The sequence below is a fragment of the Eublepharis macularius genome, chromosome 7 (assembly GCF_028583425.1).
Source record: "Eublepharis macularius isolate TG4126 chromosome 7, MPM_Emac_v1.0, whole genome shotgun sequence".
In the NCBI taxonomy this organism is placed as follows: domain Eukaryota; kingdom Metazoa; phylum Chordata; class Lepidosauria; order Squamata; family Eublepharidae; genus Eublepharis; species Eublepharis macularius.
This window is the reverse complement of record NC_072796.1, coordinates 144,036,365-144,061,143: the sequence shown is the minus strand read 5'-3', so window position 1 is coordinate 144,061,143 and position 24,779 is coordinate 144,036,365. Positions and strand designations below refer to the sequence as shown.

General features: G+C 65.2%; 1 protein-coding gene across 13 annotated transcripts in view; it reads right to left on the bottom strand.

Annotated features, from left to right (window-relative positions):
• The window catches only part of PLEC (plectin), a 91,495-nt gene that overhangs the window by 34,142 nt on the left and 32,574 nt on the right, over positions 1–24,779 (bottom strand). For 2 of the 13 annotated variants that reach the window (XM_054985201.1, XM_054985209.1), the window contains exons 2-6: positions 4,170–4,231; positions 2,774–2,788; positions 2,271–2,360; positions 298–375; positions 97–189 (exon numbers count right to left, since the gene is read on the bottom strand). In XM_054985201.1, the coding sequence (XP_054841176.1) occupies positions 97–189; positions 298–375; positions 2,271–2,360; positions 2,774–2,788; positions 4,170–4,231 (338 nt within the window). Of the gene's footprint in view, positions 1–96; positions 190–297; positions 376–2,270; positions 2,361–2,773; positions 2,789–4,169; positions 4,232–5,287; positions 5,412–7,628; positions 7,756–12,303; positions 12,437–12,860; positions 12,984–17,717; positions 17,780–20,383; positions 20,871–24,779 lie in introns of those variants that run through there. The other 11 variants (XM_054985199.1, XM_054985210.1, XM_054985204.1 and 8 more) reach the window with 11 other exon arrangements.

Genomic DNA, 24,779 nt, shown 5'->3' with positions numbered 1-24,779 from the left:
GGGGGGGGGACACACATCCAGTCTTGAAGCTCCTCCACAAAGGAGGAGGTCCACCCCTCCTCCAAGCTACTCTGGCAGGACCCCCGCGGCCCCCACCTGGAAGTGCAGGATGATGGTCCAGATGAGGCCAAGGGTCAGCTTGGGGTTCCCGTCCGCGATGTCGTCATTCCGGATGTTAACCAGCTTCACCTGCCGAAATCGCAGCACCTTTTGACTCATGGGGGGGGGGCAGTGGCCCGCTCCTCCAGCCCAGGGAGGCATCCTGCCCTCCCATCTCTCCCCGCACAAGGAACTCACCTGCCGGTGCTTCAGGTAGTCCAGCGCTATTTGCACATTCTGCAGCTTGTGGAACCGCATCCGGCCCTTCTCCCGAGGCTGAGGATGGAAGAGGAAGGGTGATCAGCGCCCTTGGCCCATCGCCCTCCGTGTCGGTGTGCCTTACACCCCCCGCCCCTGCCAAAGCCAAGCTCCACAACAGAGGCTCCAAGAACAGGAGAAGGCTGTGGTAGCTTGGCCCAACAGCCCTCCCGGCAGAGAACAATACCCGGGAAATGCCCCCCCCCCCGCAAACGCAGACCATTTCCTTTAGGGGTGGACACCTGCAGGCAGCTGGGGACAAAGGCTGCAATCCTCCAGGACTCCCCACCCCCACCCCACACATCCGTTTTTCAGCAGCACAGTCTGATCCGCCTCAGATTCCCCCAAGCTCTTTCAGCTCCAGGTCCAGATAGGAAATAGCAGCCTAGATTCGGGATTTCCAGAGAAAGCAACCTGCGGCCAGCTGAGGGACTGCTCACAGTCACAAAATTTCCCCTGGAGGAAAAATGGGGCAAGGAGCCCCACCCAACTAACTCCAGACTCGCAAAGCATCAGGGCCCCTCCAGCAGTCAAAGGTAGGAGGCCCCAGCCTGGGAATGGAAGGGCATCAGGAAATCTGGGCGGCCATAACCCTTCCATTCCCGCGTGGCGCACACAGGAGCCAGCCGGGCTGGCAAGAGATTCAGCAGAGCCCTCGCTGGCAGAGGAGGCCAGCGTGATGCCACTTGGGCACCAGCTGGACGGCGCCTCGTTGGGCCTCCCTCTGCAGCAGGCAGTGAGGCAGGGCAGGCACCACCATCCAGAGACGGGCATGCAGCAGCTGCAAGGCCATGCCGGAAGCTAAGGGGAGAACCACTCACCAGCCGCAAGTTCCGGATCACGTCGCGCTCCCTGGGCTACGGGGCAGGTGAGAGCGGAGCAAAGAAGGAAGCAGAGGCCAAAGGGCAGAATCCAGCCAACAGGAGAGGCAAACAGAGTGGGCAGCAAGAAGACAGGGAGAGAGAAAGAGAGACCAGTGCAGCAGACAAGACTTACGGTGTTAGAGCCACAGGGCTGCGGGAAATAAATCAAGTTGGGGGAAGGAAGGCAAAGAAATGCAGCAGCCAGGAGAGAGCGGTTGTTAAGGCTCCCGGAGTCAGGCTGAGGAATCGGAGGAGGAGGTGCCCCAGAAGCTCGGCTGCCATCCTCCCCCCAGCAGCCACACGCCTGCCCGCCTGGGAAGCCTCAGGCAGCCTCCTCCCTGGCGGCGCGCTCTCCTGCCTTCGACGGGCACGTGACGGAGCACTCCCAATCCAAGCATAAGGTGCCAGGGAAATGGAGCTGCAGCATGCTGGACCACAGCACATATCAGAGCTGGGAGGGGGGAGCAGGGCAAAGCGAGGGGGGATGCCTCCTGGCAGCCGGGAGCTTCTCCACGGCCAATCGCTGCCCAGCGCAGAACCAGGGATTCCTCGGAACAGAAACGCAGGCTCTGCTTCAGGCGGGTGACGAATTGGCGGAAGACAGACCTGGAGGGGCCTTCTATACCCCCATCCTGCAATAGCTACACAATGTTGTAGAGACAAGGCAGCCAAGAGAAGCCACGCTCTCTTCAGGCCCTGCAGAAGAAAGGCCAAGGCGAGGGGGGGGGGACACACACAGCCCCAGGGGAAACAGAAAGGCCAGACCCCTCCGAAGCAGGAGCCGAGAGTCCCAAGGGCAGGGGGACAGAGTCCAGGGGACACGCCGAAGGCCCAGAGGAACCGGAAGCAGAACTGGGGGAAGGGGCACAGTGTGCCAGAAGGGGCTTCAGATCCGGCACTCCGGCCATTTCATGCAGACAGCTGGGTCTTCAGGAGCCCAAGGGCAGCACCATGCTGGAGGAGAGGAGAAGGCACGGGGGGGGGGGGGGACCAGCCACTGCCCCATGGAGCAAACAGGGCAGGCATCTGCGGGGGAGGGTGTCTACGTACCAGGGTGTCTCCAGAGAGCACCTCCAGGAGAGAAATCAGATTGTGTCCATCGCGGAGGTCCTCGTAGAGGTCGTTCACATGGCGCTGGGCCTGCATGGTCAAAGAAGTGTCAAGAGCGGAAAAGAGATGGGGGTAAGGAAGCCAGCCCCTCCCCCCAACGGTGCACCAAGCCCCTCCCTTCCCAAACTTCTTTGAGGTTACCCATCAGGACTGCCAGCGAAGGAGGTGCAGAACACACCCAGCTGGGGATGCCCACCCACATCACTGGGAAGGAGCACGGAGCACGGCTAGATGCCACAGCCTCTCTCCAGACTTCCTGGGATCCATCAGACCTGATGGGCCTGCAGCTGTACCGGGCCGAGGGCCTTGGCCCTCTAACTACAGAGCCCCCAGCAGGCTCCTGGCAACCCTCCTTGAACCCCACAAAAGACAGGTACACAGCAAAGACAGCAAGGAAAAGACTGCCCCAGACTCAACCGCGCCAAATGTGCACGACCACATACCTCTGCCCGCCAGTGCTGATGCCGCCCGAGAGGAGAAAGAAAAGCAGGAACAGAAGGAGAGATTAGGAAGAGGAGGAAGAGCCGCCAGAGCTGCCCGCCTGTGTGAACAAGCCCATTTCCTGCCCAGCCCCCTGAGACCCTGCCCCAAACTCCCTGCCCGCCCGCCCAACCACCACAACCCCCCCAGTGTTTGGGTCTTCTGCAAGCAGCGGCTGCCTTGGGCAGATGGGCCTCTCTCCACTACTCGCACGGCACCTTCCCCTCCGACCAGCAAGACGGACTGCACGAAGGCCAGTCCCACCAAATACCTCGGCTGTCTCAGGCTGTCATGGGAGCTGCCAGGGACCGAACCCATGGGCTTCTGCAAGCAGAACCTCGGCTCTACCGTCCAGGCAGGGCCAAAAGCACCCAGAGCTGGGAAACGCCTAGACCAAAAGTCACAACACGTGTGCCTAATTTATGCTCCCAACCCATAATACACCCCATCAAATGGTAATCTTGAAGAATATCTGCTTCTACTAGGATAAAGATAGCAAGATAAGGTACGGATGTTTCTGTAACTCACAACGCAGATAGCGTTTCTGCTTTTCCAATTTTATCCTCCAAACAACCCTGTAATGCAGGTTAGCCTGACAGCACATCATCAAGTCAAGATTACCTTAACCAGCGAGTAGACAACTAAACTGCCCTAAGTCTTAGCCTGATACTCTAACGGCTGGGCCATGGGGGCTCCTAACAGGGCAAGAAATAGACCTTGACACCTGTTTGGCAACTGGGGCAGGGAATGCCAAGTGGTATATGGAAACCACCAGCAGGAGCAGCACGCAATTGGGCCTGGCGTGGTGAAGGCCAAACAAGGTGGGAGGGGGGGGCAGGCCACAGAGGCCCCTTCCTGGCACAGGACCCTGCTGCAAGGTCTCTGACGGGCACGAGAACTGCCCCCGCCAGACTGTCTTCAGAGCGAGAGAAAGAGAGAGCGAGTGAAAGAGAGCATGCATCCGCCTCACTGGAAGATGAATAGGGGCTGCTAGGGATGTGCCAAGGAGGGCAAAGGCGTGGCGCTTCAGAGACAAGGAGAGGCATTTTCCAAGGGGTGGCAGGCCCCTCAAGCAAGAGGAGTCACAGGATGGAGGCCCACGCCCAACACGACCCTGCCTGTGGCAAGTTGCTGGCCCAACAGCTGGGTACAAGAGCTCCATTCAGGACCAAGGAGAGAAGGAAAGGGGGGGGATAGAAGTGAGCAGGAACTGTGGGGCCCGTGGGCAGGGCCCGTGTGTCCCCCCCCCGTCCCCATCCAGGCCTCCCTGGTAGCCCTCAGACAAACCATGCCCCAAAGCGTCTCCTCCCATCAAACTGCCCCCCCCAGCCACCCCCACACAGGGGCAGGACCAAGTACCTTGATGAGGTGCTTGTTGACCCATTTCGTGAAGGTTTTCTTCTGAACCCGATCTCGTTCGTCTGAAAGAGAGAACAGGAGAGGCAGGCATGAGTGTGAGTCTGTGTGTGTGTGTGTGTGTGTGCCAGCGCCAGCCCCTGCAGGAAGGAAAAGGGAAACCAGCCGTGGGACCTAGGAGAGCCCAGCCTGACTCACCCAACAGGACAGGAAGGAAATGTGTGTGTGTGACTCAACCGCCCGGTGCCAGTACATGCCCCGCTACAGCAGCCTGCATCCGAAGGCCTGGCCCCAGGGGCTGCTCCAGCCAAGCTTCCGTGGACCCCACCTGCGACCCCTACGGCCGGCCCTGGCTGCAGAGGGCACAGAGAGGTGCCGCCCAGCCAGCTGCCTGCAAGCAAAGCCGCGGCTAAGAATGGCCTTCCAGGATGTGGCCATCCTGCCCGGCCTCTGGACCCCATGAGCCACCTGGGCAGGGGGTGCTCGAATTCCGGGACAGACCGACTCCCACTTCAAGCCCTCTAAAGCCCGGAGTCTCCTCCAGAGAAGCCCAAAGCAAACAGACGGTCTCGGCAAAACCACACACCCCTGAAGACACACACACACGCACACACACGCCCTGGGCAGCCGCGGCTCTGCCGAGCCAACCACCGCCGAAAGACAGCGCCCGAAGGCCCTTCCCAGCCCGCCCCTCCTCCTGGGAGCAGGACGAGAGTCCAAGGGCGCCGCCCGCCGGCGCCAGGCTCCCGCTCTGCCAGGGGACTCCTTCCCAAGGGGATGCGCTTCTCCCCGCAGAAAGGCCGGCGCAAGGAGGAGAGCGCGGGACGCCTCCGGGGGGCCGGCAGAGAGGGCCCTGCAACACGACGCGGGGCTGGGGCTGGCCTCAGCGCCCGGGCACCCACGGCCCCCAGAGGCAGGGGCGCGGAGGGCGGCTGGTCTGCCTGCGGCTCGTCGGGGCTGCAGGCTGGGGCTGCCCAGAGGAGCCGCCCGAGCCGGACCCCGAGCGCACATCCGGACCCGCCCCAGCAGAACGCGCCGGGGCTCCCCCCGCGGCCGGCCCCGCGAGACTCCCGGCGGCTCCCCGGACGGGGCGCCCGCCCGCCCCCCTCGCCGGCAGGCACCTTTCTTGCCCTCGGAGGCGCGCAGCACGGCCAGGTAGAGGTTCTCCTCCGAGCCGCTCCTCTCCCGCAGCGCGGCGGGGCCGTCGGGCGCCTCCCGGCTGCGCAGCCTCTGGCGGGACATGGCGGCACAGCGCGGCGGGCGCGAGTGGCTGGCGGGGCGCGGGCGAAGCCAGCCAGCCGAGCCGCCGACTCCGCCCGCCTGAGCCGCGCCCGGCCTCCGCCCCGCCCCGCCGGGCTTCCCCTCCTTCGCCAGGCGGGCAGGCCCGCCGCGTCCTCGCAGGCCGGGGGCAGCTTGGAGCCTGCGCGGCGGGGCCGGCGCTGACTCACGGGGCGGAGAGCCGGCCCGGCCCGGCCCGGCCCAACCTGGAGAGGTGGAGGGCGGCGGCAAGACCCCGCCCTCGAGCGCACAGCTTGAGTTGCGCGGCACTTCTGCACGCCCCCCCGCCCGCCGTCCAGCCCAGCGGGTAAAGGGCCGGGCTGCGAGGCAGCGCTGTGCTGGTCCGACGGCCTCGCCTGCCCTGCGCTCAACAGGTGGCCTTGGGCAGCCCCTCCCCTCCGCCCCGCTCTGTTGCGGGGAGAACGACGACCTTGTTCGCCGCTCTGAACGGGGCACTCGCCCCTCCCCGCCCGCCTAGAGGAGCGCAACAGAAGCGCAGCTGCAATTCTCCATTGGATGCCGCTTAGGGTGCACAGCCCTAAAGTGTCTGCAGAAGTGAACTGTGGCTCGCGAAAGCTCACACCCTACCACAAATGTTGCTAATGTGAGAGGTGCTTCGGGACTCCTGCGCTTTCCCTCTACAACAAGCCTGTAAGGTAGGCCAGGCCGAGGGTGGGGCTGGCCCAGGATCACCCGGCGAGCTCCATGGCAGAGCGGGGCGCGCCCCTCGGCCGCCCACCTTCTAGCCGGTCGCTGCGCCGCACAAGCTGCGGCCTGGCCTCGCCGAACTGCTCTTCGACCGAGGAAGAGGCCTGGGGGAGGCGGGCGCGGCCGGGCGTTCGGGGCGCGCTTCAGGGCTTCGGCCGCGCGCCCCTTCTTTCAGCACAGAAGCGGGGCGCTTCGGGCGGAGGAGGAGGCGGCACAACGCCCCGCCCGCCCGGAGGAATCCAGGGCAAAGGCTGCCCCGCCCCGCAGCACATTCCAGGCCGGCCGGGCCCCGCTCCCGCCAGCCCAAGAAGCCGCGGCGAGGTGGGGCGCCCACATCCGGCCTCCGGCGCCGCGGCCTCCTGAGTCACCGGCCCGCCAGCAGCGCCGGCTGGGCGGGGAGCCGCGAGGGGGCGGGCCGGAGAGCTTCCCGCCCCCCTTCCCTCCCCTCCCCGGGCAAACTCCACTCCCGAGCGCGGCAGCCGGGCCCCGGCCCGTCCGCTGCTCCTCCCTCCGCCCGGGGACGCCGGGAATCCCCACCCGGGCGAAGGAGCAGCCGCGGCTCCGGGCCTGCGCCCTCCCTCGGCCGACCAGCGGCCCGAGAAGAATGGCCACACGGCCGGGCCAGGGAAGAAGCCGGCGCCGGGCGGGAGCGCGTCCTCGGGCCTGAGGCCCGCGCGCCTTTCCCCTACGAATTCGCCAGGCAGCGCCCCGCCAGAGGCGGCGGGGCGGGGAGGGGGGCTCCGCTTCCTGCTGCAAGCTCGACGCTGCTGCGGGCGCTGAAGGCTCGCGGGCGGGGCGGGGGCAGGGAAGGGCGCCGGACCCCCGTCTTGGCGGGCTGGGCCACACCTGCGGGCCACTGACGCCCCCGACCAGGACCGCAGTCTTTGCTCGCTGCTTTGCTGCCTGCGCCCGCTTTCTACTTGCAGGGAGGCTTCAGCGCAGGAGAAAGTTCCAAAGGGGCTCCTCCAGGACCTCCGCGATGTCACCGCCCCTCCCAGGACCGCCAGAAGCTTCACTTGTGCCCCCCGAAGGGGCCTTGGGGGAGGGCGCAGTCAGCAGAGCGCCCCCTTCGCGGCCGGCCGGCCCGCCTTCGGAGCGGCTACGCAGAGAACGGGGGGGGCTGCCCCCCACCAGCTCGGCTCCGGCCCCGACAGCTCGCCGAAGTCGGGGCGGGACGCAGCAGTTGGCCGTGGAAGCCGAGCAGCGCCGAGCCAGAGGGGGCGACGCGACTGGCGCGCCTGCTCCGCTCCAGCGGCCCGGCGTCTTCGGAGCGCAAGGCAGGGGGCGCCTCTGCTTCGCCGACGGCGGGCCGGTGCAGCCAGGCCGGAGCCCCGGGGGCGCCCCGCAGCGCAGATCGCGGCCGGCCAAGGCGCGCGGGGAGCGCGCACGAGCGGCAAGCGAGGCCGTCGGGGCCGCGCCGGGCAGCAGAAGCCGCCCGCCCCGCCTGCCTTCCCTCGCCTGCGCCCTCCCACGTACCTACGCAGCAGAGCTGGCCGTAGAGGAGGCGCTGCCGGTGGCGCTCGGGCGCGCGCAGCCACTCGGAGCCCCCCAGCAGCGCCTCCCGCTTGAAGGCGAAGTAGGCGGCCGCGTTCGCGCCGGCCATGGCAACCCCCGCCGCGCGTCTCCTGCGCTCGCCTCTGCGGCGGCCGCCTGCCCGCCCGCTCGCCCCGCCCAGTCCCGCCCTTCCGGGAGCCGCAGCCCGGCCGGCTCCCCGCGCCCACCGCCAAGCAGCCCGGCCAGGCGCGCGCCAAGCCGCGGAAAGCCGGCCGAAGGCCCCGCCGGCGGAGGGAGGCTGGCTGGCTGGCTGGCCGGCCGGGGAGCTCGGGGCCGCCCTGGACGGCAACGACGAAAGAGCCCTCCAGGCGCCGGCCTCCGAAGCCACAGTTGGGCTCGGGGCGGGGAGGGGGGGGAGACCCCAGGCTGTTTCCCGCTTCTCTGCGCCCCTTTCTGCCAGCGCTGCGGGACCCATCGCGAGGAACCCCGGCGGGAAAGCGGGTGTGGAAAGCGAAGCGAGAGCCGGAGCGGGGGAGGGGGCGCCCCCCCTCCAGCTGCGCGACGCCCCCCGGCCAGCAAGGCACCCCCGGCGGGAAGACGCGGCCGGCCGCGCAGGTCCTCCCGGGCAGAGCCCGGCACTCGGGCGGCGTTCGGCTGCAGCAGCCGCTGGGTCGCCTCGCCCTCTCCGAGCCCCCCTCGTCGCAGCAGCCGGCCTGTGCCAGGGCAGGAAGCGGCAGCCTGGCAACGAGGCGCCTGGCCCGCTTGCCGGGCCCGGCCCTTTCCGGCGCGGCGCTCCCGCCTCCCTTCCTCCCCGGCTGGCATTTCCCTTTCGCGATCCGAGGCTGCCGGGAGGTGCCCCGAGGCCCGGCATTACGACGTGGCCAAGTCCCGGGTGCCCAGCGCCATCGGCCCAAGTGACGCCTCCGGGCTTCTCCCCTGCCATCCTCAGCTGCCAGGCTGAACCAAGGAAGAGGCACCCGCAGGTGTCTGACCAGCCCCACCAGGCCCCACTTCCTCCTGGGCCCCAGGAGCTTCGCCACCCAGCCCTGCTGCCAAGACACATCCCTGCAGGCTTTGTTTAACTCCCCCCCCCCACCTCGACTGGCACCCTTCTGACCTGGGACTCGGCTCTGGCCCTGCTCCTGGTGCCAGCCCGGCTCCTGCTCCCACCGGACCCAGAAAAACAACACAGTGCCTGAAGTGAAGCCGGCCCCACTTCCTCCTGAAGCCAGAGCTTTGCTGCCTCAGTGGAGGGGTTGCACAAGCCCCAGCCCATCTGCCAGGCAGCAGTGCCCCCAGGCAGCCACCCATGAGTTCCCAGCAGGAGGGTGCAGCGCCCAGCCCCAGGGCATCGACCCTGCTCTGTGTCCCAGCCTGGGCCCCATGTGCCTGCCTGCAGAGGGCAGATAAGGCGGAGCTGGAGGGGCCAGCATGCAGCTGCTACAGAAGGAGCAGGCCGGCAAGCTGGCTGGTTCTGGGCTCCCCTGCCAGCTCCTGCCACCAGCTGAATCCCAAAGGGCCCCTCCTGCCCTCTCTCCCCAGCCGGGCGGGGGCGGGGGGGGGGCTGAGAAGCTGCAGCCAACCTGCTTCCCAGGCTGTGGCGCTGCAGCCGCAGGATCCAGCCAGGCCAGGCCCAAGCATTTCCTTCCATCCCACAAAACCCAGGAACAAATGAGTCACTTGGCAGAAACGTGACCAGTCAGACTCTGCACAACAGCAACCCCCCACCCCACCCCAGCACTGCCTCTGCCCTGGCACAGCTGCATGAGGGGAGGGAGCTGGAAAAACTGAATGGGGAGAGAATGCAGTGGACCCCTAGGGGAGGGGAGTGCGGAGAAGAGCCGCCTGTTTCTCCCTCCATGCCATTCCTCTGCACCCCTCCCCCACACTCAGGACCCTTCCTCAGCAAGCCCAAAGCGCCCCCCCCTCACGAGATCCCGCAAGGGCAAGGCAGTCTCAGAAGATAGTTCCAGGTGGGCAGCCATGTTGGGTTGCCAGCAAAGAGGTGCTATTGGACCCGGATCCTACGCTCTCAGGAGCCAGGGTAACACCCTTTGCACATGCCCAAAGGCACTCTTGCTCGCTGCTAGCAGCACCAAGCACTGGCCTGGTCACATTGCAGCCCCATCAGTTCATCAGCGGATGAAAGGGACTGAAACTGCCTCCGAAGAACAGACCTGCCAGGCAGAGCCCCTCTGGATGCCCAACGGAGGCCCACGGGAGGTGCACAGCAGGCAAGCTTTTCCTGGCAAGACCCACAGGCACAGGGCCTGCTTCCCCCTAACCAGCCACTGGGGGGGGGGCTGCATCCTGCCAGACCTAAGGGACTCCACCCTGGCCAAGCAGCAGCCCTGGGAGAAAAGGGCACCCCCACCCCAGCGTGCCTGGCAGGAGGCGAGTGCCCGCCAAGGAGGACCCCCCTCGAAGCTTCTCAGGCAAGGAAGGGCACGAGGACACTGGGCAAACATCTGCTGGGCCCCCTTCCTCAGCTTCATGCAGGATTTCTGCAAGGTTCTTAAAACTTTGTACATTTGCATGTATGTATTAGGTTTATTCAAATGTCTTTGATAGTGACTGAACTAACCCACCCTGTGCCATCCACCTTGAATCTGCACAAGGCATGTAAATGACATAAATAAATAAAAATACTGACGCCTGGCAGGAGCTGCCCCCGCCAGCCCTTGCCAACAGTCAGTGGCCAGCACCCCCCGCCCCCACCGGGGACAGCCAGCGGCAGCAGCAGTCAGAGCCTGGATCTCCCCAGGCCAGGATCGCCTCCTCGGATGGGGTGCAAAGGCTCCCCCAGGCCTCAAGAGATCTTCTGTCTCACGACGGCCAGGCCAAAGATGCCCAGGACCGACCCAGGGCCTTCTGCAGGCAGGCAGGGGGTTACGCCCCGCGTCACAGCCCCGCCCACCCCAGGAACCAGGCAAGATAAACAGCCTCTGTCCCCCACTCCAGGCAGAGCCAATGCTAAAAATAGGGATGCGGAACCAGAGCCTTGGGGGGGGGGGTGCACCCCCTTGCCACTCCCATGCAGCCCGACCTTCTCGTGAGGTGCCCTCCCTGGAAGCAATGGAGCTGCCACAAGAGACTGGAGATGAGCGGGGGGGGCAGCGGGGGGAGTAGAGACCCCATGCTGAGCAGAGGTGACCTCCGTGCCAGCCGGGAATCTGGCCACACCCAGGGAGCTGATGTGTCCCAGCAGGTGCGACCTTGGCGCAGTAGCTGCCCACCCCCTGGAAGCCAGCCTGGCAGGGCGCCAAGGACAGAATTGCTCTGCTTGGGAACAGGCTGTGGCCCAACAGGGATTAGCAGGGAAGGGCTCACCAACACGCCCCCCCCATGGTCACTGGCCTGCTCAGGCAGCACCAACGGCAGCCCATTGGCACTGAGGGGCTGCCGGGCTGAGTCACAGGGAGTCCCGCCCAAAGGACCCCCCCATTGTCTTCTCTGGCCTTTCTCCCCCCCCCCCCCAGCCCCCAACAATTACGGTCTCTTGGGCAGGAGCGGCTTCAGTACTTGCAAGCACAGGAGCTCTTCAGGGCCAACCCTCCCCCCCCTCAAAGCAGCAGCTCTGCCATGCAGAACCAGGCTGCGGTTTCCCAGTTCCTGTGTTGTCCGGGGGAAACCCAGCTGCTGCCATGGCAACCAGGGGGTGGCCCCAGCACCAGATGAGCTGGCACAGATGCCAGGAACAGGCAGCAGAAATTCTGAGAAAACAGCAGGCCCCGTTGAGGCCCCGTAATAAGAGCTCTCCAAATGTGGCGGCGGGAATGGGGGCCGCAGCGGGCAGAGGTGCCAGCCCTCCACTGGGCGTGCTGAGTCAGTCCCCAGCACAGGCTGCCATGAAGGAGGCCCCACAAGCCAGGCAAACCGTGTAGCAGCACTGCCCGAGAAGGGCTCAGCGCTGCTCCAGCCAGGTAGAAAAGAGTCCAGGAGCACCTTTAAGAGAACCCGCTTTACCGTAGCATAAGCTTTCGAGAATCACAGCTCTCTTCGTCAGATGCATCTGTGCTTCTCGAAAGCTTGTGCTACAGTAAAGCGGGCTAGTCTTAAAGGTGCTACTACAGACTAACCCGGCCAGGGCAGCCTCCCGAGCGGAGCCTTTCTCCAGCCTGGGGAGGGGCGCGGCCAAGCGGCAGCGCATCTGCTTGGCAGGCGGGGCTGCCCAGGGCGCGTCTCCGCCAAGGGCTCGGGGGGCCGCGGAGCGGAAAGGGCCTCCCCAGCCACAGCCGGGCTTGCTCTGCCCGGCCTCGACGGCCCCGGGGCCGAGCCTGCCCAAGCATCTTCCGGGCGCCCAACGGGGCGCAGGGAGGCCCGACCGGCGGGGCCGCGGTCAGGGCAGAAGAGGCCGCCGCTCGAGGCGGGCCTCGGGCTGAGCCCAGGGGCGGCTCCGGCCCCCGGCCACGGAAGAGGCCGTGGCCCAGACTCGGGCGCCCGCAGAAAGCGGCTCCCACAGGAGGGCCGCCCCCGCTGAGCCGCGGACAGGCCCGAGCGCCCCTTCCCCAGCCGGCCGCCCCCTCCCCCGCCCGGGCCCCCGCGGGTTAAGCGGCAGCAGCCCACGTGCCCCTGGTGGGCGGGGGAGGGCCCCGGCAGCCCCGCCCCTCGGCCCGCCCGCCCGCCCGCCGGGCCCCAGCGCCGCCGCTCCGCTCACCCTCGCCGCCCCCGACGGGGCTCCCCTCCGCGCGGCGCCGGAACCAGACGAGGGCCAGCGTGAGCGCGTGGCCGGCCACCACCAGCGAGGGGAACAGGCCGCCGCCCCCGGGCTCCATGGCGGCGGGCAGGGTAGGGCAGGGCAGAGGCTCCGCGGCGAGCAGCTGCTCCGCCGCCAGTCCCTGCCGGAGCGCAGCGCCCTACGGCCCCTCCCGAGCCGCCGGCCCAGGATCCTCCTCCTTCTCCCGGGCCAGCCGCAGGCAGGCCCGCCCCCCTCGGCTCCCCGCCCGCACTGCGGAGCCCTCGCGCGGCCGGCCCACCCCGGCCCGGCGCCTCAACGCCCAGCGCCGACCCTGCCGAGGCCGCCCCAAGGTTACCCCCCCCCCCCGCCGCCTCCGGGCACTGCCAAGGAGCCCGGCCCTGCGCCCCACCTCGGGCAGCGCTTGTCCCGGGCCGGGCGGGAGGAGGCCCGAGGCTGCCCCGCGCTCCCCGGCGGGTCCCTGCCGACCCCCGCCCAGGCTCCTCGGAGCCCCCCCCCCTCCACCGCCGCTCGCCTACCCGGCACGATCTTCATGGCGGCGGACGGGCGGCCCGCACCGCGCGCAGCAGCAGCAACAGCCCCGACGGCAGCCGCCGAGTGAGGGTCGGGTGGGCAGCGCCGCGCCGCAGCAACGCCCCCGCCCGCCGGGCCCGCCGCTGCGAGCGGGGCGCAGCAGCCCGCCTATAAATAGCGCGGCCGGCCGGGCAGCGGCCTCGTCAGGCGCCCGAGTTAGAACATGACCCGGGAGGAGGAGGAGCAGGAGGGGCCTGCCGCGCCCCGCGGGACCCCCACTCGCAGGCCCAGGAGCGGGGCGGGCGGGAGGCCCTCACCTGCGCCCGCGGGGCCGCGCCGCTCCTTTACTGGGGGGGGCTGCCTGCCTGCCTCTCCCCCCCCCCGTAGCTGCCATGCCCGGGCAACACAGGAGGGCTTTTCCATGCCCTTGAGCATCCTCGGCATCTCGCTGCCAAGGCCTCTGGGCCCCCCTCCCCTCAAAACCAGTCTCTGGCCCCTTTTGTGGCAGAGAGAAGGGGAGAGGCCCGCGGAGGCCCCCCACCCCACCCCCGGCCGCTGGGCAGCCTTCAATGGGCTCCGGGCTGCTGCCTGCACTTGCATGCCAGGAACGGCCTTCTGGGCGCTCTCATTTGCTGCCAGCAGTCCCAGCAGAAGTTAGAAGCCCCGCTTGCCCCCTGGAAGGATGACCCCGCTTGCCCCCTGGAAGGATGAAGAGAGTTAGGAGCGCCCTGGGATTCAGGACCCCCCCCTTTCCCTTCTGCTCCAAGGGGGCAGCAGTGCCGAGACTGGGCTGCTGCATTTCCTGGTGACACAAGGGTGGGGGGGGGAGTCAGAGGAACTAGGCGAGAGAGCCTTGCCATACTAGAGCCCTAAGTCAATCGCATTTTTTAAAAAGCCCTCCAGTGGCAGGTGGAAGACGGGTGGGGGTGGGGTGGGTGTCAAAGCAAGGGAAAATGGTGCCGAAATGGGCAGGAGCTACAAAGCTGCGCCGCTTCCCCACCCACATGGCATATAAATGTGCTTTGAACCCAGAAAGTGGACAATTACGGGGCGGTCAGTGTTGCATTAAAAAAGACCCGCCATGGCTTTGTTACCAAACCAGGGCCAAGCCTGAAGGCGGCTGAAGTCTGTGTCCCAAAAGAGCTTATCTGGAGAGGGGTGCATACAAAGTCTTTGGGGGCAAGTCCATTATGACTGGACTTCAAGGACAGAATTCAGTTGGGGGGGGGGGGGCTGGAAGTCCACTGCCACAACTTCTCAACCAGCTTGTCAAGTCCATCTCTTGCAAACGCTCCCAAGATCTTTCCCCAGATCTCCCGTTCAATGTTCAGCACGGCTGGGATGCTCTTTTCGGATTCTTCCGTGGTGCTTTGCGTTTGCCCCCCTTGCACAGCATCACTTGTGATGTAGTGGTTTGGAAGCTGGCCTAGGAGCTGGGAGAGCCGGATTCGAATTCCCACCCTGCCATGGAAACTTGCTGGGTGCCTCTGGGCCACTGACGCGCACGCGGCTGAGCCTGCCTTACGGAGCGGCCACGAGAAAACTGAGGGGGGGGGGAAGTGCCCCGGAAGTGGCTCTGGGTCCTCACTGGGAGGAGGAATGGCGCGCCAGGGAGTACACAGAGCCTCTTCCACTGATCTGCGGGCGAGGGCCACGAGTCCCGGTTGGTTTTCCTGCGCGAATTGTCATCTCGGCCACGCAACGCAGCAGGCCAGTCACCACTCAGCCTAGCCTCCCTCCCTCACAGGAGTGTTGTAAGGTTGTAACGGGGGAGGAACTCAGAGAATGCCTCCGAGCTCAGTGGAGGAGCAGCAGCAGCAGCATCAAAAGGGGACAGAACCCCCCCCCCCCCACACACACACAGCAAGCCCCACAAGGTTACCGGCAAGCTCCCACAACCCAAACTGCCTCAAAATGAATGGGCCCAATCCACCCCCTTCCCTTCTGCTCCAGGATCAAGCTGAGGGACTGCAGGGCACAGCAGCAGCCGGGACAAAGAGCACCAGTCCTTGGGGGGCCACGCAAAATCCCTCCCCAGCCACGGAGCCCACTGGATGACTTTGGCCACTCACTCACTCTCGGTCTGGCCTAGCCTACCTCACAGGGGTGTCGGGAGGATAAGACAGAGAAGGGGAATAACATTCATAGACCACTTCATCACAGGAAGCCTGGGCGATTGAGGAGAGGGACTGAACTGGTTTCTTTGCACTGTCCTGCCCCACTACTGCCTCCCCCCCCCCCCGCAAGGTTTCAGGCTCTGCACTCCTCCCAAGCTGGTGCCCGCTGCAGTCAGGCCACCTGAGCAGTTGCCCTGCCCAAGGGCTGGCTTCTGGTTACCCCCTGCAGCACCAAGGAGGGGAAAAATCTCCAGGGCCGCAAGGGAGGGGCAGCCTGGGAGCAGCTGCAGAAGCGGGGGGGGGGGCACACTCCCCTATTTAGATAAATAATTTCAACTTTTGATGCTCAAAGTGGCTTTCGGATCAATTAAAACATTGCACAAAGCAACAGAATAAAAGCAACACTGGACTTCAAAAGAATCACAAAAAACAAATCATGCGGCCCCGAAAAGTGAGAGTTTATCTCCCACGCAAACACCACTGGGTTTGGCAGGGGGGAGGGGAAGAAAGTCTGCAAGAGCAGGGGCCCCCCCCGGCAGCCAACCTCCCCCCCCCGAGGCGGGGAGGGGGCTCCAAGCAGGGCCTGTTCACTAGGGAGCAGCAGCCCAAGCCCCAAGCTGCCTCCAGCACTGCAGGTGCACCCCAGCGCTTCGGGCACGGCCCAGGCTGCACAGGGAGCCGGTGATGCTGGAACGGCCGTACTCGGCGAGGGCCCTGCAGCTCTTTTAAGCCCCCGGAAGGTCGCTCTGTGCATACACGGCAGAAGGCTAACTGGGGGGGGTCCAAGGGCTTCACACTTACGGCCGGGTCACGTGTGTCCGGGTGTGGGGGGGGGGGGGCGGATGCCAAAGAGAAGCAGATCAAGGCACTTTGTGCCACACCTGCCGTATCTGTCCACAAAGCTGGACGTAACAGGCCAGCTGCTGCTGAAGAGCTGCTCCACTGGGCAGGTGGGCAGCCCTGTCCAGAACGGGCCCCACCCCCATTCCCAGCACCACCTCAAGTCTTCTATGGACTGAGCCTCCCTCAGTCCGCTGCTCCCCCTGCTGACTCCAGGCCCACTGGGGGCGCCCACGGGCCTCCCCTGGGACCAGCGTAAGGAAGGAAGGAGCTTGCTGATGACCTGGGACCGGCTCTTTACAGGCCACCCCCCTCCGTGTAAGTGTTAGAACAGCCTGGGAGGGAAGATGGAACTGGCAGAGCAGCCCCCCCCCCCACCCGGCACCACCTTCTGGGCCGTCGCAGAGGAGCAGATCGGCCAGTCCTGCAGGGCCCAAATGGCCACCCAGAACAGGCAGGCCGGATGAGGGTGGCCAAAGCCATGACGGCATCCCCCCCCCGCCCCCGCCCCAGTAGTGGTCATCTGGCACGCTGTCATCTAAAAGACGGGTCCCATAGCAGGCTGGAAGGCACCACACTGGCTTCATTTGGGAGAGCCAACTGCGCCCCCCCCCCAAGATTCTGGCCCCCCCCAGGGGTACCCACCCAACTCCTCTGGGTCCAGAGGAGGCCTTCCTTCATGCTCTCCTGAAGCAAGAATGCCCCCTACCCCACTCCCATGGGGCAGCCACATCCTCCCTCCTGCTCCGCCAACCCACCGCTCTCCGGTATTCCGTGTGTCTGTCTGTCTCCTCTTTGTATGCTGGGGGCAGGGATGTGGCTTTTGTATATATATAATTTTAGTTGCTGAATTCTATTGTAGAATCTGCTACGTAATTGTATTTTATGACTGTTGTACCCCGTCCTGAGCCCACTTGTGGGGAGGGCGGGTTAAACACCGAATAAACTAAACTAAACTAAACACCCTCAGCCAACTGATCTCTGTCCTTTGTCCAACTCCTCCACCCTCCCGAACCTGAAGAAGAGCCTCTGAAGAGGCTGAGCCCCCCGCCAGGCTGGCTTCACACCAAGGGACTGCAGTGACCCCCCCCCCAGATGTCAGATGAGGGCAGGGCCTGCCCCCCTCCCTGGGCCTCCACTTCTGAGCACCCCTGCACAAGATGCAGCCACCTCCCCAACACGTGAGGGTGTAAGGCATGCAGTCCCTGCCCCAAACCCAACACCGCCCCCCATCACCACCAGAGGGAACTACTAGTCATCCAGAGGAAGTTTTGGGAATCCGCCCCGCCCCCCCGGCTCCCAGCAGTGGATGGCACGTGCAGGCAGCCCCCAGATCCAGCCAGGCAACTCAGCAGCCCCAGGGAGATCCCGCCTCCCAGGTGCTCCTGTTCCACCCACCCAGGAGCCCAGTCCAGAGTTTCCAAGCAGCCCAATTCTCCTCCACAGCCACAGCCCTGCCCCAGTGCCAGGAGGAGACCCGTCTGCTGGGCCCAGCAAAGGGGAGGCAGCTTCACTGCAGGGGGGGCTCGGTGGCCCACAGCCCGCTTCCTCGGATCCAGCCCACGCCACTGGCCTCCAAGCTGCCTCCAGGCCCCTTTTGGGTTCCGCTGCAACAGAGGCCCAGCTGCTCCAGACACAAGGACAGCCCACCCCTGGCTGCAAGGGGCCGGGCCGTTCTCACCCCCACCGGGCAGGCACACCTGAGGAGGCGCGCACAGCCCCCAGCCAGGTGCCAGGGAGCCCTCTGCTGACAAGGGCCAGGGAGCCGCCTTGCTCCCCCCCCCCCAAACACTCCAAGCAGCCCAGGCCAACCAAGCCAGGCTCCTGCCCCATCCATCCTTCTCGGGCAGGCCAGCCAGCGAGCCAGACACGTGCCCCCCCCCATCACTGGGGCACCCCGCCTACCCTGGCCCTGCTGGATGAGGTCCTCCATGAAGTAGCGACCATCCTCCCAGTCCAAGGCTGGAGCTGCCATTCTGGCTGCTGCTTCCAGCCAGCGCGCGAATCTCAGCCGAGGCAAGCCCATGCAGAGCAGAGCAGAGCAGAGCACCGGGGGAGCTGTGCCCCCTCCCCCACAGCCACACCCCGAGGGAGGCCGCCCTCTCCCCGCCCTCCCGCGCCAGCAGCCCCAAATTCATTCCATCTGCCAACCTGCAGCAGCCAACGTTCCCGCAAAAGAGCTTTCGTCCGGCGCCTGGAAAGGAAGTCGGGGCGTTAGGTGACGAAAGAGGCCTTTCTGGCTGGGCCCCCCAAAGCAGGTCCTCAGCCTGGAATGGCCATTATGGAGCGGGGGGCGAGGGCCCAGCTGGAAAGCAACAGGACCCCCCCCCCAACACCATCACCCACAGCTGCTCGTGGCATCACAGACGTGCCAGGCACTGGGCTTCGCTTCCTCCCCCCAGGGGCACATGGGCATGCGGACGGCCCAGGCCACAGGACAGCCACTCCCAGGGAAGCAGCCAAGGGGGTGGAGGCCCAGCCCGGCCACACAACCACCTGGGCCAGCCATGCCCGGGGCCAGCCCTCCCCCTGGGGATCTGACTGGGCAACGCGTGAGGGGGGGGGGGCGGCGGCCCCTCTAGCCTCCGAAGGCCTCAAGGCGAGACCACCTGGCAGCTTCCCCCAACACCCCCACAGACACCCCCCCCCAGCAACCCTTGAAAGCTGCCCCCACCCCAGAAAAAGATGGAGGGCAGGAGGAGGATCGGGGGAGGGGGTTGGAGGGCCCCCAGGGCTTTGGGAAGATCCGGTTCCAAGGCCCACCAGGTGTGGCTGGCAAGGGAACCCTCTCTGGAAACAGCGCCCCCCCCCAGCCCTTCCAGGAAAACAGCTGCCAGGGCAGAGAAGGGTGTGGCCCCTCAAACGGCCCAGAGCAATCCAGCCCTCAAACGGCCCAGAGCAATCCAGCCCTCCTCCCCCGCCCTCCTCCCTGGCGCGGGGGGGGGAGGGGGGCGCTGTGAGGCCAGGGCACAGCCAAGAAGTGCGCTGACTCACCCCCCTGGAATACAGGCCGGGGGCGAGGCGCACTTCCTTTCCTGCTGGAAACGGAGCCCCACATGATCTACCAGCAGCAGCTGCCAGGGCTTCCCCCGCCAGACTGCAGCCTGCTTGCAGCAGGAAATGGCCGGCTTTCCCACCCCCTCCCAGGCGGCAGGTGCTCAGTTCAGTCAAGAGCCCCCCCACTCAAAAGAGCAGGAGACGTTCAGACCCCCCTGGCCACTATGGGCCCCTCTCCTCCTAGGGGGCACCATTCCCCCTTCCAGTGCAAGCCGTGTATAATGCACAGCTTCTGTTGGGGGTGTGTGTGTGTGTGAAAAGTGGCCCCCTAGACAAGCATCCACCAGCCCACTGAAGGCTCCCGTTCCAAAAGGGAATGGCCTGGCACCCCTGGGTGTACAGCTAACCCCATCCCTGGCTGCCAAGGAGGCCCGGAGCCATAACAGCCCCACCCATGCCCAGCCATACGCCCAGATGTCAGGCAGAACAGTTGTGCCAACCGGCCAAGAGGATCCGGACCTGGCGGGAGGGAGGGAAATGAACCGGACAGCCGAACCAAGCCCCGGCACTAGCCTCCCCTCCTCACCCCAGCTAGTCATAGCTCCTGTGAAATGAGATGCCGAGAGGCCCCCAAAGGAGGAAACCCTCTGAGGAACGGGGGGAGCAAAGCCTCCAGAAAGGCCCTGCCCTCCCGCCACAGCCCCCCAAATGCCACGGAGGTGCAAAGAGGACTCTGGCCAGCCAGGCTGCTCCTGCAGGGGGCTCCCATCAGATGCCCAGGCTGTTTGCACCACCACCCCGCCCCCCCCAGCAGTTAAGTACCTTCGCTTGAGCGCCCCCCTTTCCTCCCGCGCCCCCTGTGACGCCTCTTCCGGGGCTCTTCCCTGGGGACGTCCTCCCCTCGAGCGCACCCTCCATGAGACATCCCGGCTGCCTCTGACCTTGGCAGAAGGAAAGACGAGGCACTGGGAGGGCTTCTGGCTAAGGATAGCACAAGGCCTGCGACCGCAGCTGCTGCCCGCCTGTCAGCAAGAGAGCCCCCCACGAGATCGAGGCCTGCCCCACAACTGGGCTCAGGGGCAGCCGGAGTGGCTGTTCAGCGGCATCTCACGTGGCAGAGGACTAGAACCTCATGCCTCCCTGCAGCCAGGGGCCCAGCTGCCCTCCCCACTGGCTTCCCTTTCGTCTCACGGTAGGTACTGGCAACCGCAGGCGGGCATCATGAATGAATGAATGAATGAATGAATGGATGGATGGATGGATCAACCAATTGTTGCTGGCAAAAATCACACGCATGCTCCTTATGCGCCCTTGTATTGCACTGCAATTTACCTGGAGCAACCACCACCTCAGCTTCGACCCACAGCCACCAATGCCAAAAACGTGTGCACATGTGGAGACGTCTGGTGACACCACGCCCCATGCCACCTCTCATGCGTTCTCCCCCACCCCCCCGCCAGCCAGGCCTCTCCCCGCTCGCACTGCCTCTTGCCACTGTAGGCCAGGGCACCCCCTTTCCCTCGCCCCCAGCAGCCTCAGCCTCCTGCCCAGGCCCCCTATTGAGGGTCTCTGACCTTCTGCAGGACCAGCAGTCGAGGCCTCCCGTGATGCCGCCCGCACAGCAGGGATGGCAACGTCCTCCTTCCGGCGATACGCTTGCCGCGAGGCCTCCTGAGGCTTGGGGGGGCACGCGAATGGCCCTGCCACGGTCTGTGTGCGCGGTGGCTGCGAGGCAGGCCTCACCCGAGCAACAGGCTGCCGGACGCGCTGCAGGGTGGCGGGCACTATCTCCGGCGGCAGACGCAGGTAATCGCGCAGATGGGCAATGCCCTCGTCCGTCAAGTACCAATAGCAGTGGCGCCAGGCAAAGGTCTCACGGACCAGGCCACGGGAGCGCAGCGAGCCCATGGCCCGCTGGACTTGCAGGTGGCTGACCCCTGGCAGCTGGGGATGGCAGCTGTGTGGGCACCGGTCTTTCTGTGCCACCATGACGCCATCACGGAAGAGCAATTCATAGATGGCCCGCAGCTGCCCCAGCGGCATCAGCATCCCAGCCACCATGGCAGCGGCAGGCAGAGTAGAAGCAGGAGCCAGCCAGGCAGCCAGCCGGCTAAAACAGGAAGGGAGAGGCGCCGACTGCCCGCCCTCCCCAGCTCACAGAAGGCAGTGGCTACCGAGGCTCCCACCAACTCCTCCCCTCTCCACACAGCCACAATGCGGGGAGGGGGGGGGGAGAACACGTGCCCCGCTCACACCCTCCATCCAGCCGAAGGCCCCCTCCCCGGCACTACCAGGCCTGACTCAGGGGAGGGGGAGGGGGAGGGGAGAGTCAGCCCCACACCATGCCACGCCTCGCCTCTGCGGGCATCCAAGGCTCTGCATCAAAGTTTCCTTCAACTTGGTGGCTGGGGTGGGGGTGGGGGTGGGAAGCAGTTTCCCCTGCCAGCAGAGACGCAAGGACTCCTCTGCTCCAACCGGATTGGGGAGTTTGGGCGGCAGAGGGGGGGGGGGAACCTGGGAACTGAAGTAGGGGAAGGCAGAGGGGGGAGCAGCTGGGAAGACAAGCGCTGTGCTCTCCGCCTGGCAAGAGAGCCAGCCCAGCAGCCCAGCCCAGCCCAGGAACGAGGGAGTGGACCGTGGTTAACCCCTAGCATGCCAGCACACACCGGGCAGGGACAGGGCACCTAAATGGGCAGAGGGCATCCCTAGCGAGGAGGGCAGAGGGACAGAAAGGCAGTGGGAGGGGGTGGCACAGGCTCCAGGCAAGCATGTGCCTCTCCCGACACCGGGCACAGAACCCAGGCGCCCTGCAGAGACAAGGATGAAGTTGCGCCATGGCGGTAAGGCCACCCCGCCCCCGCACGGAAACCCTCGGGCACTGCTGAGTGGGGTGCAGCACCCACCCTCTTGGTAGGCAGGCCGGATTGCCTTTCCCCACCTGTTTCCCCCCTCTGGCGGCTCTCCAGGCAGCCGGGCTCCAGAGCTATTTCTGGCAGGGACGTGCAAGCTATTCCTGGGCCAGAGGGTGGCTGCAGTGCCCCCCAGGGGTGTCTCCAATTATAGCCTCAGGAACCAGATCATGCACCAGCCGCCTCAAGGGGAACTCCCGATGCCCTGGGGCTGAGCCCAGCTTCTTTGCCCGGCCTCTGCCCTGAGAGAGCCTTGCCCCAGAGATGCACACAGGAACGGCTCCTGCCCCATGTGCCCCCCACTCAGCCAAAGCCCCTCGAAGCCAGGCAGAGGGTGGGGCTGCTCCTCGAGGCAAAGCTGTCTCCTTGCCAAGGCAGGCCTTTCGAGAGGAAGAGCTCTCTGGGGCACTTCCCGGGTGGGGAAGCCAACGTCAATATTTGCCTGGCATCTGCCTTGGGCGGCTGCTGCACCTTCCTCGCCCCCCCCTCTGCCACACCCCAACGCACGCATAAGAGGGAGCCGCCCCCTTGAGTCTGCCTGCCTGAAGATCAGCTCAGCCAATAGGGGAGGAATAGCACTCTGCCCATGGTCAGGAGAACTCAGTGCTGTCACTTCAAAGACTACAGGGCTGCCCTCTGGCTCTGAAACAAGGGCTGGGGCTGAATTCTGGCTTAGCAGCCCTCCTCCCATTGCCTCCCAAGGTCTGAAGAGAGGCAGGGGTCAGGATCCAGGCCATTAGGAACTTCTGTCCAACTTTCAGCTTTCAAGACCCAGGCAGGGACTCAGTGCAGCTGGCCGCAATGGGTGGGGTGGGGGGCTTGGGCAATCTGAACAGGGACCCTGAAGTGCCCGCTGTGTGTCAGCAGGCAAGGCAGTGCCTGGCATAGGGAGAACAGGCGGCAGAGGGCAGAAATGGGCCAGCCACCAGCATTAGTGTCCTCTTTGCACCAGAGCAAAACCAGGTTACAAGCCCTCCCCAGATAGAGTTCTCCCCCCCCCCAACACACACACACACACACACACACACACTTACCTGGCCCCCAGTGGGACATGCCTGCCTCTTGCAGCCCACACCCACTTTGGGTGGTCCTGCACTGTCCACACCCGCTGAGCAGGTGAGAGCCACGTGGCAACCAGGCGTGCCAAGGAAAGCGCCAGCACCTGCCAGGAGGGGGCACCAGGCATTCAGGCCGGGCCACCAATGGGCTCGGCCAGCCCACCCCTTCCCCCAGCCCTTGGCCCTCTGCCCAGCAGCCGGTAGGGAACTTCATTGTCCGGACATGTTAATCATTAGCCAGAAGCTGTGGGGGCTGGGCTGGGCTGGGCTGGGCTCTCTGTGGGTGGCTGGAGCAGGCCAGAGGAAGGGCCGGGAACCAGGGCCAGCAACATCCCACTCCTGGTGCCCAAGAAGGCCGAAGCATTTCTCCGACTTGCCTGCTGAGGGCTGGGGAAACGACTCCCCCACCACACATCAGATACAGCCCACTCAACCACACACACACACACCCACCCAGCCCGCAGGTACGCTGCAGGTGGGGCTCGCAGGCGAAATGGATGCAGGCGACTCCTGCCAGCCAGCCAAGTGGCGGCACAGGGCCAACGCACGGCACCCCGAGGGAAGCCAATTCTTGGCAACTGGGATGGCAGCCTGGTGGGCGACGAGTCTTGGGCACTCCCGTCAGTTAACTTCTGTGCCGCCTCTCCGGCCTCTACAGCATCCCCGGGCAGAAATCAATCACTCACAAACACGGAAGCAGGGTTGTGAAAACACCAGAAAAGGACGGCTGGCATTTTGTCCAGATGTCCCACAAAGGCAGTGCCAGCCGCCCCCCCCCCCCGGGCGTTTCACGACAGCGGGCTGGCAGCTACAGAGGCCTGCCCGAGTCCCTGCCAATCTTGCCCACGCCAAGGCCTGATCCTGCAGGAAGCCCCACCCACAGCCTTACAGCTTGAGCAGGTCCGTTAACGGCTTCAAAACCAGCACCCAGGTCTGGGTCAAGAAGCAAACTGGGGGCCAGGGCGGTGGCAAGCCAACCAGCTGGGCAGGCGCAACGGATTCCAGTCTTGCTGCAGCGGATGCCTCTGGGCAGCTTCAGGCAGGCAGCCGTGTTGGCCTGTGGCAGAAGAGCAGGCCTGGAGTCCAGGGGCCCCTTGCTAATGCCACGTCTTTGTAAATTTGTATGTATGTACCCTACGGCATTGTTTATGGAGATGCCCTTGAGACTGACGGTGCTAAGCTGCCTTAAGTCTCAGTGAGAAAGGCGGACTATAAACAAAATTAACAGCAACAAGAAGCTCTTCAGGGTCGCAGCTTTCGAGAGTCAAGAGCTTCCCTCTGCAGACCCAAAGAAGGGGGCGCCAGCTCTCAAAAGCTCAGCCCCGGGGGATCTTTTTGGTCTCCGAGGTGCCCCTGGACGCCAGTCCTGCACTCTGAAGTCTTCTTGAGCTGCCCCCAGCAGAGCAGGCTGCAATAGCCCGGCACGGATGTTGCTTTGGCTTCCATGACTGTGGCCAGGGGGGCTTTTTGCAAGAATCATCATAGCTGGCGAAAGAGCTGGAGGTGGGGGGGGGGGGAAGGCACCTCCACCAACTGGTGCCACCTGCTTCTCCCAGAATGGTGAGGTGCCCCGAGCCTCTCAAGCTGCATCTGCCCTCCATCTGCCTCAGCCTTATTACCAACCCCCCAGCTTTTCTGTCTTGTCTGGAGTATATTTCAGTTTATTTTCCCACAAAATAATAGGCTGGAAAGTTGGGCTGAAGCTAGCAAACCAAAATTCAATAGAGAAATATGCCAAGTCTTTGTCTCTTTGGAGCAGCCATGGCTCAGGGGCAGAGCATCAGAAAGTCCCAGGTTCAAGGCCCAGCATCTCCAGGTAAAACGATCAGGTAGGAAGTGGTGGAAAAGATCTTTCTCTGCCCAGGACCTGGAGACCTGCTGCCAGTCCGAGCAGGCGATGCTGACCTTAATGGACCAAGAGACTGGTTCAGTAGAAGGGACTTCCGTGTGTCCAGCATTTTGGAGGAACAAACCCCGGATGCACAGGCACGGTGTAAGGGTTA